Genomic DNA, 16,262 nt, shown 5'->3' on the forward strand with positions numbered 1-16,262 from the left:
ATTTTACTCTCTCTGATCCATTCTACACAAAATAAAGTTAGCTTCTTAAACATGAACTAGTTAGCCCTCTTCTGCTTAATAGCCTCCAACGGCTTCCTAGTATACTTAAAATAAAATCCAGACTTCGTCCAGAAGTCCTTGCCTAATTTAGCTCTGTCTAGCTCTCTTAATTATCTCTTTAAATTGATTAAGATTAATTTCAATACCACACTGGTCTGTTTTGGATTCTTGAAATAAATCCTCGTTCTTTTCCATCTCAGGACTCTTATCCTCAAATTTTGTTTTCCCTCTCTCACTCTCCCAATATTTGCTGATAGAATAGCATGTTTAAAGTCACTTCCTATGACTAGCTCCTTTTTATCCTTTGGATTGCAACTTCCACGTCACCTCCTCAGAGGCTTTACCTGGCTACACTGCCTAAAATCTCATTTTCCGTGTTATTCTCTGGTTATTTCCTTCATAAGCACTTACCACAATTTTTAATTATTTTATATTTTCATTGGCTTACTAGACTTTTCTGTGCCTCCCCCCCACCAGTCTGTGAACTCCATGAAGCCAGTATCCACAACCGTCTGGTATTCACCACTTAGTGAACATTCAATGGGTTTTTGTTGACTGAATGAAAAGGAAGGAACTCCCTCAACATCCTGTCCCTCTGCTCCCAGTCAACCCCAGGGGCATTGACACATTTCTCAGCTCTACTAGCTAAGTAAGGCCTTTCTCTCCCACGTCCTCAGGGAACTCCTCACGTCCTTGATTCTTTCTTCTGCGTCTTCTTTACAATCATTTCCTATCAGTACTGAAAGGGGTTCCCATTAACACACCAAATCAGAAACCCAAGTTCCTTCCTGTTCAGGCCTCAGGTCAGCATGTGACCGTCCTCTTCCCCTGACTTTAAGGACTCAGCACCCCTTCTTAGACTCTTTTTAGGAAGACCTTCAAGTTGGGATCCCCCAAGATCTTTTTTTCAACCCCAGTGAAAAGGAAGAGGCTCGTCCTCGGGGTACAGTCTGGGAAGGAAGGGCTGGGCCAAGGGGGCGCTGAGGAGTGAGCCTGAGTGAGGTGGGGATAGAGGAGAGGCATGGAAAACACACCCCGAGGCCATTGGTCAAGGAGGACCGGCGTTGCGGAGAGGCCTTTGGCCTCTGTGGCGTCTCCGGCGTAGACCGGAGAGCGGGAGGCGCGCGCCTGCCCAGCGCGGGCCCAGCAGCCTCGCGTCCTGCGGACAGAGCGCGCGCCCGTGCGCGCCGAGGCCTCGATGCGCCTGCGCCGCCGTTGCCGGGCACCCGCCAGCGCAAGGACAAACTTGTGGAGGGGTGGCGGCAGCGGGGACTCCGGAAGCCCACCCTTCACCCGGAAATGGTTGTTGAGGAATATGGCGTTGCTGGTGCGAGTCCTTGTGAGTGAAGGAATCATCTTGCATGGTCGTCCTCCGGGCCCTGGGGCTGGAGTCGGACAGGGCGGGGGCGGGAGGGACCGGAGGGAAGTGCAGGACGGGAGCCTGTGCGGCCGCGCCGCTGCGCCGCCGCCTCTGCGGGGAAACAGAGGCAGCTTCCCACCTCCCTCTACCATGGGTTTGGCGGTAGCTTCCCTCTTTTTTGGTGGAGACGGAGAGTGACATCGGACCTGAATTTGATGAAGTTTGTTTTTCCTCAGTTACCCCCTGTGACCGCTTCCCCTCAGGAAGGGGCAGCACCTGGGGCCCCGGTTGGAGTTTTGAGAGACCTGGGTTCTAGTCCCTGTTCTGTCCCTGATGCACAGCGTGACCTTGGGCAAGTCACTTTCAGGCCTCAGGGTCCCCATGTGAAAAACGAGGACGTTAATCTGCAGTCCCTTCGGATTCCGAGGGTCCCGGAGTCTGTTTCAGACATCAGTACGCCAGTTTTTAACGACGGTTAAGTGAAATACTCTTATAGGTTATTGAGTGGAAAGCTGCACGAGAACCAGGGTCCTGTCTGTCGTTTTTCATTTTGCCTAGCACAGTGCCTGGCACGTGAGGTGTTCAATAAATATCTGTTCAATGAAGGAAGGAAGGAAGGCAGGCCTGTTAGACTTCTTAGCGCCCTTATGGGGAGCTACTGCCCCTCTTGTGATCCAGTCCCAATGCTTCTAGCATACTGTGACCTCTAGGAATCCAAGGAGAAGGAAAAGGGCAGCAGAAACAGGTTAGGAAGATACAGAGTTTAGTTCCTGATCACGGAAGGGTGGGAGAATTTATAATTTTAGCAAGTCTTTCAAAACTGGGTCAAGGATGTTGTTTTTCAGGGCAGACGCTGCCTATTCCTCCTGCCTCTGGCTATCTTTTGAATTGTTATTTTACACTCTGGTTTCCAATCTTTTTATATGTGGCTTACGAGGACTGCAGTTTGACTTCTCGTGTTCCTTGTCAGCCTAGCAAAGTGCAGTACCCTTGGTAGCGGTGCAGTAAATATTTGTTTGAAGAGTAGCTTCTATAACCCACAGAAAGATTCACTTGAAGTAATGGTTGATGCCAGGGCAGAAATTGATTCAGATGTGAGGACTGCTGAGGAAATGGCAACAGGGTGTCCTAAGTTATTTAGTTTTTAAGATGGGTATTTGGGGGAAAAGATGAAAAGTGTATTGGGCTGTATACCTGAAACATCGTGATTTATCTTGGAAGTTCGTGGATGCCCCAGCTATCTTAAATATTCTTGCTCTTGAGCATGTGCACTGTTTCAGGTTTATTTCTTCTTAGAAATAAACCTGGCAGTAGCATCCATAGAAACCACCTCTCTAACTGTCCTCTGTTAGTAGGATTTTTTACTTCTGTTTATTCCTTTCTATTCATCTTTTTAGATAAAAAGCAAGTTTAGATAAGGAAAGTCACTTTCACTGTATACTGTGATTCTTTGAGGCCTTCTTATGGTATAATGTAATGTGTAGCAAAGCAATGGAAATTCCCTTAGGACTAGTTGAAAGTACTAGTAAACATGAAAGTAGCGGATATTTATTGATCACCTACTCTGAAGAATTTGGGTTAGGCACTCTGAAGAATTCACAAGTACAGGAAAGTGCACGTGTCTAGGAGGCTGAAGAGCCTTAGGTTGAGTTTGGCTCCATTACTTACTGTGGGTGTGACCTTGAGCAAGTCACCTACCTTCTCCCAGCTGCAGATTTTAACAGTAAGATTGGTAGGGTTTATCAGAGAATCAGTTGATACAAGGGATGTTTAAATGCTTTTCTTCCCTTCCTTTTAGTTAAGCAACTATTTTGAGTGTTTACTACATTCTAGGAACTATCCAAGGGATTGAGGATGAAAAACAATAGACCTTGCTCAAGTTTATAATCTAATAGAAGAGACAGAAAACTACTAATACAGTACTTGAAATGCCGTGACAGAAGCCGGTACCAGGTGCTGTGGGAGCAGGGTAGAGAGGCACCTAACCCAGCCTGAGGAGAAGCATCTCCTTTGTGCCATTATTATCATTCAAATTATATAAGCTTCCATCAGGGAGAAAAGCGTGACCTAAATGAGAGAACATAAGATAGAGAATGGGTACAAGAGCATAGAAGAGAAGCATTCGCTCGTGCTAAGAATGCTGGACAACCGTCACTGCAAGTAAATTTATTTGGTTGGGCTCAGGGGTACTTCTGGGGAAATGTCAGGAGACGAGTCATGGTTAGGAGTTGTAGGCAGAAGGGGTATTGAAGTATTTTAAGCAAAGGAAGATTTATTTTGAAAGGTTTTTGATGCATTTACTTCCTTCTCCCCCCCCATTTAAACTTTTTAAATTGAGGAATAATTGATATACAATAAATTGCACTTATTTAATTGTACAGTTTGATGTTTTGACACAGGCATACACCTGAAAAGCCATCACCACAATAAAAATAATGAATATATTCTCACTCCCAAAAATTTCTTTGTGCCGTTTTGTAATTCTTTTCTCATGCTCTTCCCTCCGCCAACCACCACGGTCTGGGGAAACATTTTTCCTTCTTCTCTCATTTTTTTAATTGAAATTAAAAAATATTATTTTAAAAGATAGTATTAAAAAAATTTTTTTTAAAGTCAACATAGTAAACATTGACATACCCACTGTTAAATTTTTGTTTTAATACATCCCTGCAGCAGTTGTGGATGGATCAGAGAGAGCTGCGATGAGTCCCCAAAGCCAGTCAGAAACTGCTTAAGTAATCCTGGAAGAAGTGATGCAAGCCTGTACTAAGGGGGAGGGGCAGTGCGGTTAAATTGTGGACGGGGTGGTTTCAAGAGGAAATAGAGTCTACAGGGCCTGGGGAGAGGTTAGATGTTGAGGGTGAGGGAGAGGGAGGAATCTAATAGTAAGTCCCAGGTCAGCCTTTGATGACTGAGTTAATAGCAGTGTCCACTGAGAATATCCAGCTGGAGATTTTTTTTTTTTAGCAGCTGGAGAGTTGGTGTTGGGGGGGGGGTAGAGAAAGAGAGAAAGGGAGAGAGGAGATAAAGGTTGTATTTAAAGCAAGATGTTGAGATTTCCCAGGCAATAATATTGATAGCTAACATTTATAGGGCACTTACCATGTGCTAAGCACTCTTAAATATTTTATATATGTGAACTTAATCCTTACAACAGCCCTTTGAAAAGGTAAGCGCTATTATTTCCCCCATTTTACAGATGAAGAAAATTGAACCACAGGGAGGTAGTATTTCTGAAGCACTCATTAGTCTCCCTTTATTTTTTCTTCTTTCGGTCTTGTTGGCCAGTTTTTTTCCCTTCTCCAATGATGGGTTTGGGAAGGAGGAGAAACTAAAACCCTGCCATTGCTGAGTAGCTCCAGCAGAGGAGCTGGACATTTGAGTAGCTCGACGGGATCTTACTTCAAGTGTTACGAGCTGTCCCAGGCATTGGTGATCATTTTTGCTTTTCTTCGACAGCATTCGAAATTGCAGAAAGCCACTCTACTTTTAAAAGGAATTGTAGTAAAATACACAGGAATGTAAAGTTTACCATTTTAACTATTTTTAAGTGTACAGTTCAGTGATAGTAAATCCATTCACATTGTTATGCTATCATCACCACCATCATCCACAGAACTCTTTTCATCTTGCAAAACTGAAGCTCTGTACCTATTAAGTAATAAATCCCCATGTCCCCCTCTACTCAGCCCCAGGCAACTACCATTCTACTTTCCACCTTTATGATTTTGATTATTCTAGTACCTAATATAAGTAGAATCATATAGTATTTGTCCTTTTGTGTCTGGCTTATTTCACTTCGCATAGTATCTTCTGGGTTCATCCATGTTGTAGCCTGTATCAGAATGGCTTTCCTTTTTAAGGCTGAATAATATTCCATTGTGTGTATATATCACATTTTGTTTATCCATTCATCTGTCAGTGGACACGTGGGTTATCCCACCCTTGGCTATTGTGAAATACTGCTGCAATGAACATGGGTGTACAAATATCTGTTTGAGTCCCTATGTTCATTTCTTTTAGGTATAAACTAAGAAATGGGATTACTGGAGTAGATGATAATTCTGTTTTTAATATTTTGAGCAATCGCCATTCTTTTTCATAGCAGTTGCACCATTTTACATTCCCACCAGCAAAGCGCAAGAGTTCCAATTTCTCCACATTTTTGTCAACACTTAGTATTTTCTGTTTTTTTTCTTTTATCTTAATGGGTGTGAGGTGATATCTCATTGTAGTTTTGATTTGCATATCTCTAGTAATTAGTGATGTTGAGCATATTTCATATGCTTATTGGCCATTTTGTATCTCTTTGGACAAATGTCTGTTCAAGTCCTATATCCATTTTTAATCGAATTGTTTCTTTTTTTGTTGTTGAGTTATAGGAGGTCTTTATATATTCTGGATATCAATCCTTTATCATATATCTATTTTTAGATCTCTTTGAGTTTATCCTACTTGGAGTTAGTTGAACTTGGATGTACAAATTGATGTTTTTCATCAAATTTGGAATGTTTTCTGCCAGTATTTCTTCAAATGTTTTTTCTGTTCCTTTATTTCTCTCCTCTCCTTCTGAGATTCCCATTATACATGTGTTGGTACATTTTATGTGTCCCACAGGTCTCTGAGGATGTTAAATTTTCTTCATTCTTTTTTTTTTCTCTTCTTTCAGGCTCGACAGTCTCAATTGACTGACTTATCTTTAAGGTCACTGATTCTTCTGCTCAAATATGCTGTTGCAATTCTCCAGGGAAATGTTCATTTTATTTATTGTTCTTTTCAATTTCAGAATTTTTATTTATTTTATAATTTCTTCATTGATATTCTCTATTTTGTAAGATTGTTCTCATACATTGCTATAGTTCTTTAGACATGGTTTCCTTTAGATCTTAAATATTTAAAATAGTTGGTTCAAAATCTTTGTCTAGTTTATCTAATGTCTGGGCTTCTTTAGGGACAATTTCTATTGATTTCTCTTTTTCTATATATGGACAGTGATTTTTTATTTATGTTTCATAATTTGTTGAAAACTGGGCACTTCAAATAATGTGGCAACTCTGGAAATCAGTTCTTTTCTTTCCAAGAGTTTGTCATTGTTTCTGTTCAGTGGCTTTTCTGAATTAATTATGTAACATTAATTATCGTGTGGTCTCTGCTCAGTTTGTTTGGTGGTCAGATAATGCTTGGTTGGAGATTTCTTTAAATGCATGGAACCAATAAGTCTCCCAGTTTTTGCTGAGGGGCTCTGTGTGCATGGTGGGGCATGCCTTCAAAATTCTGCCAATCATTTGACAGCTCTGCCTTAACCATCATTTCCTGCGTGTGTAGAGCCTCAGGGTCACCCAGAGGTGAGAGGTTAGGGCATTCTCAGGTCTTTCCTGTTTATGTGCACAGCTCTGGGCATGTGTACAGTCCTGTGAAAGTGCATGGCCTTTACATTCGTGAAGGAATATGCCAGAGCTTTTTCAAAGCCCCTATGAGCATCTCATTATCCTGTTTTTCCCTTTAAGCTTTTTGGTTAGCTTTTTGTTTTCCACAAGTATTAGTCATTGCCCCAGGCAGCCACGAAGTTAAACAGTTGCCTCTATTTTTTTTCAATCAGTGCTCTTGGGGAAAACGTTTTTCACACTGGATGAGTTCCAAGACAGCCTTGGAAATGGAGTCTTCCAAGGAACTACCAGACAGACCAAATAATGCCAGTTCTTTGTGAATAAGGCTTTGGGGAGCATCAGTCCCATTCAGGAGTCAACTTTTCTCCAGAGAAGACTAGTTCCCTTTACTGAATATTGCTATTTAGAAACCTAGTCTGGACGCTACCTGTGGTCATTGCTACTGGTCATTGCTCTAGGCCCTGTCAGGACAATGGTGGGAAATATATGTATGTGTGTACATACACATAAACACACACACACATCTATTTCTTTACTTATTTATGTATTAAAAACCCATACCAATTACTCTTAATTCCAACCTAATACACAGGGTTTATTCTACCCTTCTGCCTTTCATATTTGTAAACTCCTTTCTGTGATAGAAACCTGACTCCTCATTGTTAATATATTTGCTGATTTTGCTCAAATCCTTCCTGTATGTATTGAGTCTTTTGAAAGCTCTGATTGGATACCCCCAACAAAATGGGAGGAAGCATAGTATTCAGTAATTACTGAAGGAATGGTTGAACATTCTCTGATCCTCCTGTCTGTGTAAGTATCCTTTTGTAGCATGCCATATTGTAACTTGCAGGAGAGTTTGCTGTAGTAGTGTTTGTCCTTTGGACTATGGAATTGGATTAGTATTGATGGCACTGAGAATACAAGCACCACTGGAGAATTACAGACTAAAAGATTTGCTGACTGTAGTCGATTTTCATTATTCACAGATTCTCTATTTGTCAATTCACATACAGTGGTCCCCTGCTCCCCCCACATCCACGGTTTTGCTTTCTGTGGTTTCTGTTACCCATGGTCAACCATGGTCCAAAAATATCAAATGGGAAACTCCAGAAATAAATTGCGCACCATTGTGAGTAGCGTGATGTAATCTCACGTCGTCCTACTCAGAGTGGAAATCATCCCTTTGTCCAGTTTATTCATGCTGTGTATACTACCCATCCGTTAGTCTCTTAGTAGCCATCTTGGTTATCAGATTGGCGGCGGGCAGTATGCCAGTGCTTGTGTTCAGGTAATCCTGGTTTTACTTATTTATGGCCCCAAAGCCCAAGAGAAGTGATGCTGGCAATTCAGATATGCCAAAGAGAAGCTGTAAAGTGCTTCCTTTAAGTGAAAAGATGTATATACAGGAAAAAACATAGTGTATGTTTAGGGTTTGGTACTATCTGTGGTTTCCAGCGTCCACCAGGAGTCTTGGAATGTATTCCAGGCAGATAAGGGGGATACATTCTGTACTTGCTAAAATTTAGGTGTAGTCCTAAAATCAGTACTCAAGGTGCTTTTGCAGTCATTTGTGGACATGTACAGAGAGTGAAAAATTTGAGCTACAACATGGATGTTCCTTGCTGAGGTTGAATAAGGCAATACTCTGTCTCCTTGTTTCACCTCGTATACTGTAAACGAGTATCCTTTTCACGGTCTATTTAGTGCCATTTTTTTTTTTGCATTTTTATGCTTCTGTTGGTGATTTTCCTGTTTAAAATGGAGTCTAAGTGTAGTGCTGATGTGCTTTCTAGTGTTGCAGAGTGCAAGAAAGCTGTGCTATTTCTCCTGGAGAAAACGTGTGTGCTACACACCTTTGCTCAGGAGTGAATTATAGTGCTGTGGACTGAGTTCATTGTTAATGAATCAATAGTATATATTAAATAAGACATCTTTAAACAGAAACACACATAGAACAAGGTTATGTATTGATTGGTTGATGAAAATGTTGTAAACAGAGCTTTGCAGGAAGCTAACCCTGTATTTCCCCTAGGAGCAATGGTTCAGTATTTGCTAACTCAGTGTCTGAGGTCACTTTGTAAAACAGCTATGGGGCATAGGAGAATCAGCTACCTGTAAAGCCTTTTGGAGCTCATGTGTGAGCCAAGGAAAATACTATGTATCTTAGAAACCACATGCAGAAACAGACTGGTTAGTGGACTGAGTCAAGTATAGCAAAAAAAAAAAAAAAAAGGAAAAAGGAAAAAAGAGCTGGGCTCTCAGAATATTTTGAAATATTAATGTAAAATCATCTGCAATTTACAATATGCATAGGAAATAAAAACATGAACTCTATCTTTAAAATTTTAGTTTTGAAGGGCGAGGCAAAAAGAATAAAGCTGTTTCCCACTTAGTAATGGTGTATATATATATTCTCCTAAGAGCAATAATTTTAACTGGGAATGGCTATAAATGTTTTTCTGAACTTGGGAGTAGTTGAGATTTGCTAATTGGTATAGGCCTAATGAATTAGTACCTGTAAGAGGGAGATACCGTAACTATTTCCACAGACTTACAAATAAAGAAGAGGCAGAAAGCAAAAAGCAGAATAGAGTCAGTAGAACCAGAACCTGGAGTATAGGGAGACTCATTGAAGCGAATGAGCTCCTGGTTCGGGTAGGAGTGAAGAAGAGAGTCCCAGAGCAACTGACTATAAGGGGACTGGCTTGTGTAGAGTGGAGTAATGATTCCCAAACCAGAGAATCTGAGTCAGGTGTTGGAACTGCTGCGTGGAGACTACAGGGCAGGGTATGTAAGTATAATGATGAATCTGGACAGGTCCAGTTGGTAAAGATCGGATATGTAAGTTTGACTCAAGAGGTCCCTGGATCCATTGTGAGCTTTTGAGGAAGGGAATTCCAGGTTCAAAATATTTTCAGCAAACGGTTCTGCAATAGTTTGCTGGGGAGAGAGAGATGCTCACTGACGTAATTCAGTAACAATTGTTACTAACAATAATGACGGCTTTGTGTGTGTGTTTCACTGTTATCAAAGTGCTTTTACAATGATCCTTGGCACACTATTGTGAGGTGGCTTTTATTATTTCCCCTTTACATAAGGGAACATGGAGGCCCAGAGAATTGAGAAACTAGTTCAGGGTCATACAGCTGTTTCATGGCAGGCTTGGGATTCAAACACCCTTTCTGTTACACCTCAGCAGTTTCAATTAAAGGTTTGGACAAGAATTGCTGTTGTAGGATTGGAGAAGGAAAGAACAGAGCTGATTGTTCCTTTCTTCTAATAACAACTGATTTGAAGTATTGGCATAAGCCCAAGTAGAGCCAAAATTACAGAGAAAAATTTTGTTGACATTGGGAAAAATATGATGAAATTCTTTAGAAAATCTTCCAAAAGTTTTCATTGTTCCTACTTGGTAATTTTCTCTTACTTTTTTCTTTTGGACATGAATCTGTATCCCATTGCATCTTACCCCATGTTTACATTTTTAGGAAAGGAACATCTGATATTGAATGATTCTGGTAAATCTGTCAGCATTAATAAACAAAAAAGCCAGTAACTACCTCTCATTTGAAAACCATCCCAACGAATCAAACCTCGGCTGAAATAAAATATTTTTGATTTTTACTTTTCATTGAAACAAGGTCTGTGAGTGGCCTATTAGAAAGTTACATAGTTTTAGAACTGAGACACTTTAGAAAGCATCTCTAGGTTTAAAATTCTAACCTCACCCTTGCCCTTTCCTGCCTACTCATAAGGAAATGGAGATTCAGATTGAACTTAATACTTACTGAATTGGATATACTGCAAGGTACACATTTGTTGATTTGAAATAAACTCCTGAAAAGCATTTTTCTTTATTTTAGAAAAATTAAAGAAGGTTTTTTTCTTTATTTTATAGAAGCAACAAAGGCTCGTAGCTTACTAACAGTGGAGCTAAGAATCAAATCAGTGCCTTTTTACTCCAAGTACATGGCTCTTTCCACAGTACTATGCTGTGGTTTAATTGGTTCAAGACTAGGTCCTACAGTGTTAGAGCTAGAAGGTACTTTGGAGATATTCCCTTGACGCTTTTTTCCCATAAATGAGCATGGATCCTGGAGTTGTGCTATCTGGGTTCAAATCCTATCCCTGCCATTTATTAAGTATGTGACCTCGGGAAGTTCCTTATCCATACTTCAGTTTCTTTCTTTAAATAAATTTTATTGGGGAATATTGTGGGACAGTGTGTTTCTCCAGGGCCCATCAGCTCCAAATAGTTGTCCTTCAATCTAGTTGTGGAGGGCGCAGCTCAGCTCCAAGTCCAGTCACTGTTTTCAATCTTAGTTGCAGGGGCCGCAGCCCACCAACCCATGTGGGAATTGAACCCGCAACCTTGTTGAGAGCTTGCGCTCTAACTAGCTGAGCTATCCAGCCGCCCCTCCAAAAGCTCAGTGGCAGCTCGTTGTCTTCAATCTAGTTGTGGAGGGCGCAGCTCACTGGCCCATGTGGGAATCGAACTGGCCACCCTGTTGTTGAGAACTTGTGCTCTAACCAACTGAGCCATCTGGCTGCCGCGTACCTCAGTTTCTTTATATAAATAGGATAATAAAAATATACCTAAGTCGTTGGGTGGTGATTGTGAAGTTTAAATGAATTAATGTAAGTAAAATACCTAGAAAAATGTTTGGCACATAGTAAGTGCTCATAAGTATTACTACTAATAATTGCTATGAGGAAACTGAGGATTGCAGAGTTTAAATTATTTATAAAAATCATATTAGAGTAGCTGAGTTTAAACTAGAATCCAGATATTTGACTCCTAATATCATAGTTTATGCTTGGCAAATTGTTTTCAAATAATTTGTGTATCCAGTCCTCATTATGACTCTATAAGGTCTATAGGTCAAGTGAAAGAAATCCTTGGATTCCCCAGGGTTGGTTCCCAGAATAGAGATTTCTAGTGCTGTATATACATGGATGCCATTTATACAATGGAATGTATTTCAGATTTATAAAATAAAGTAGCCTTCTCATTTAGCAAGATAGAGGTCCTCCTTTCTCCAGCCTAGCCTTTTACTTTGGCCTAGAGTTTTCTGGGTCATTAAAGCCAGAGGGAAAAATTGAACCACCATCATAATGCAGCCAGCCATTCAATCTCTCTTTTGTCTTGGAAATCAAGTTGCCCAAATGTGTTTTCCCACCCTAAAAATTTCAGCCCTAATTTCTTCATCCTTTGGGGATGATGGTAATCTCAGCACTGCTCATCTAAAGGGATTCTATGAAGATCAGAGGAATTCATATTTATGAAAAGATATTGCAAACTCTGATTTAAATGATAATTTCATTGTAAAATGCCCCAAATCTGCTTATTTTGTTCCTCTCCTGACAGAGAACACTTATTCCGCTGCGTGAGTCAACTCTTTCTAGAGTTTGTTTAGTTCATAGATCCGGAATGGGCATAGTATGTCTTACCCTTGAAGAGATAAGCATGAGGAGGTTTGATCCTCATCCTGTTTTGGATGTGCTCCTTTCATGTGCCCTGTTCTGGCAGGATTTCTCAACTTAGACATGCTCTTTGCCTTCTACATGTGGAGTCTGATATAGATTCTTGACGGACTGTTTTTTCTTTCTCTAGAGGGACCGGATTAGCATCTCCCAGTGGTTTCCAGTATGCAGCCGATTGGTACCTGTGTGCCCTACACAGGGACAGTGTGGCAGGGCTCTGTCTGGCACTTCCCAGGTAAGGTTTGTTGTTCCTTTGGTTGGTATGAAAACCTTAGTGTTTATGTGTAAATGTCATGTATTTATAAATTAGCCAACCAAATTGTGTGATGGAAAAACCTCATGAGACCACTTGTGGGTCTCTGTGGTGTGTCTCAGGACTGATTCCTACAGTATGATGTCTAGGGCGTTGCTTCTAAATACCCCAGCAGTGGAACTTAGCCCAGGATACCGTGCTAAGTCGGACATTTTTTACTGTCGGGAGTGTTTCCAGATATTCATCTCAGAGTTAACTTTGCTTCAGTTTTCTTTTCATAACCACTTTGATTTGGGGTAAGAAATGTTTCTTTCTTTTTTTTCATGAACATAAAATCCGAAGAACAATTATTTGAGGCCTCAGTTTACCACTGACCACATCATTCATTATAATGTACTTTACCTAGGACCCTCCTTGAGAGATTTTTCTTTCTGATTTTTATTAAATGTACAAATAATTTAGTAATAAAGGAAATAAAAGTCACTCATGACTTGGGAGAGCTGGAAACCACCTCTGATTTTGTACTGATTGATTTCAATTGATTTTTGCTTAAATAAACTCTTAAGAGTTTTAGATTAAAAAAAACAACATCACTCATGACTTCAAACCTGAAAATATCTGCTGGTTCTTTTCCAGTCTTGAGCATGTTTGTGTACTGTTTTTCCCTTAGGTATCTTAAAATATTTTATATTTTGGTGCCTTATCACTTGTTTGAGCAGACATTATTCATGTTGGTAGATAGATTTTATAATTAAAATTTTTCTTTTTAAATAAATTTATATTGGGGAACAGTGTGTTTCTCTAGGGCCCATCAGCTCCAAGTCGTTGTCCTTCAATCTAGTTGTGGAGGGCGCAGCTCAGCTCCAAGTCCAGTCGCTGTTTTCAATCTTAGTTGCAGGAGGCACAGCCCATCATCCCATGCGGGAATTGAACCTGCAACCTTGTTTTTGAGAGCTCGCGCTCTAACCAACTGAGCCATTAGGCTGCCCCTCCAGAAGCTTAGCTGCAGCTCATTGTCTTCAGTCTAGTTGTGGAGGGCACAGCTCACTGGCCCACGTGGGAATTGAATCAGCAACCCTGTTGTTCAGAGGTTGCGCTCTAACCAGCGAGACGTGGCTGCCCTCTATAATTAAATTTTTAATGGCTATGTGTTATTCTATTTACTTAGCATTTGTTTGATATTAAAATTATTTCCAAATTTTGTTGCCATTATAGGCTTTAATGTAGTTACCATTTTCTTTTTTTCTTTTCAGTTTTATTTTTTTTTATTTTTTTTTTACATCCCTCACACCGTGAACCCCCCTCCCCCCATGTAGTTACCATTTTCTTGATATGTAGTTTTTCTTTTAGTATATGTGCTGCTGAAGCGAGCACGATATGTAGTTTTTCTTATTTTTAATTATTTATTAAAGATTAATTCCTAGGATGCTATACTCTGGGTCAAAGAATATGAGCAGTTTCCCTCTCCAAAAAGTTGTTTTAATTTATACTGCCATCAGCAATGTATATATAACTAGTATTTCATCATTACCTCCCCTAAATTGGGTGTTTTTAAAAGAAATTTAAACTAATTAGGTAGAAAATGCTACCTTGTTTTGCTTTGCATTTCTTTATCAGGGTTAAACATTTTTTTCTATGTTGGTCAGTTGTATTCTAGATTGGGAAAATTGTGTGCTTATATCATTTCTCCATTTATCTACTGGGAATTCATTTTTCTTACGAATTTATATGAATTCCTTCGGTAGCAATTAACTTTATATCAAAAAAATTATTTTTGATATGTATAACTACAGATGGTCCCGACTTACAATGATTCGACTTATGATATTTTGACATTACAGTGGTGCGAAAGTGATATTCATTCAGTAGAAACCATACTTCAATTCTGAATTTTGATCTTTTTCTGGGCTAGTGTTAATGTGATACAATATTCTGGTGATGCTGAGCAGTAACAGTGAGCTGCAGCTCCCAGTTAGCCCTGGGGTAAGCAACTGATACCCTCCAGTGTATTCATTGTGTAGATGATTTTGTCCAAATTAGGCTAATAATGTAAGTGTTCTGAGCATGTTTAAGGTAGGCTAGGCTGAGCTATGATGTTCGATAGGTTAGGTGTATTAAATGCATTTTTGACTTAGGTTGGTTTTATTGGATCGTAACCCCATCGTAAGTCAAGGAGCATCTGTATATATGTTTATATAAATATATACTAAAAATATAAAATATAGAGTAATTCCCTCCAACTAGTATGTGAAAGCTTTTTCCTTCTGAAGACGGGTCTTGTTTGTCCCTGTATTTCCTGGGCTTCTCACTAAGCCAGGCACAGAGTAGACACTAAATGTATGTTGAATGAATGAGAATATGCCTGTGCAGAAGAGGTAGCTACTCTGGGTAGTCAGGCCACTATTTCTTTTCAGAGTTGGGCTGTGTTTTATTGCTTTTTGTGCATTGGAAAATTTTGATAGAATTTATCATATGGTTCTAAATCATATGTTACTTGTGTGTGCATAGATGATGGAGGGGGTAACTCATTATATGAATCTCTGACTTGTGTCTCGTTCTTTGAATCAATGAACATTTCTGGAGTACCTAACATGTACCAGGTACTGTATTAGGCTTGGGGACAGTGTTATAGCAAAACATTCATGTAAATAACGAGGGTAGTTTATTTCATGCTGACAGATATAATTTTCGCCAGTGTAGTAAACTGGACATTTTGTAATTATTGACTTTACCGCACTGGCACATATCCCCATCTTTGAGAACCCCTGGTTGGAAACCTTTGTCTCAGAATGACATCCTCAGGTACATGTCTGACAGGGAGGCAAATTTGGTTCAGAATGAGGAAGAACTTTGTGTTAATTAGAATTGTGGTGTAATAGAATGTGTGGGCTGCATTTTGACATAGTAAATGTCAAATTTACTATGTCAATTTCAGGCAATGGTTGGAAGGCTGTGTGTTAGGGCATGAAATAGCGGGGTCCGTCATTGAATGAGTGGTAGTATCAGATGATTTCTAAGGTAGTGTCAAATGCTATAATTCTATTATTTTTAAAAAGCTAGGGACTTTGTACTTTCATCCGTCTTTCCTACATAACCTCTTGAAGTTCTGTCATACTTTAATGAATCGACTTTTTAAAAAAATTTTATTTTGAAATCATTTAAACTTACAGAAAAGTTGTAAAAATAGTAGAATTCCCATATACCCTTCATTTACTTCCCCTAACGTTAACATCATATATAATCATAGTGCAATTATTGAAACCAGGAAATTAACACTGATATAATGCTGTTAACTAATCTGCACACCTTTTCCTAGCTTTACTAGCTTTTTCCCCTAATGTCCTTTTTTGGTCTCTCAATTTGGGTTTGTCTAATATTTTCCTGTAATTAGATTGAGGTTATGTATCTTTGGCAAATGTGATGTTCCTTTCTCGTGCATCAGATCAGAGGATACATGATGCCAATATGTCTTATTACTGGTGGTGTTAACTTTGATCAGTTGGTTATTACATTGGTGCCTGTCAGGTTCTCCAGCTATGAAGTTGTTTTTTCCCTTTGTGATTAGTAAGTATCTTGTGAGAAGATACTTTGAGACAGTGCAAATATTCTGTTTCTCATACCTTTGCTCACTACTTTTAATGTCAATCGGTTCTTTTTTTTAAATGACATATAATATTAATTAATTCATTTTAAAATTGTTGTAAAAAACACATAA

General features: G+C 39.6%; 1 protein-coding gene across 1 annotated transcript in view; it reads left to right on the forward strand.

Moving 5' to 3' along the window:
• Positions 1-1,158: 1,158 nt before the first annotated feature.
• UQCC1 (ubiquinol-cytochrome c reductase complex assembly factor 1) overlaps positions 1,159-16,262 on the forward strand; it is a 92,743-nt gene continuing 77,639 nt past the window's right edge. The window contains exons 1-2 of the mRNA XM_081033588.1: positions 1,159-1,399; positions 12,425-12,529. Coding sequence (XP_080889714.1) covers positions 1,259-1,399; positions 12,425-12,529 — 246 coding nt within the window. The 5' untranslated portion in view covers positions 1,159-1,258. The remainder of the gene's footprint in view (positions 1,400-12,424; positions 12,530-16,262) is intronic.

The sequence above is a fragment of the Rhinolophus hipposideros genome, assembly GCF_964194185.1.
Source record: "Rhinolophus hipposideros genome assembly, chromosome: 22".
Lineage (NCBI taxonomy): Eukaryota > Metazoa > Chordata > Mammalia > Chiroptera > Rhinolophidae > Rhinolophus > Rhinolophus hipposideros.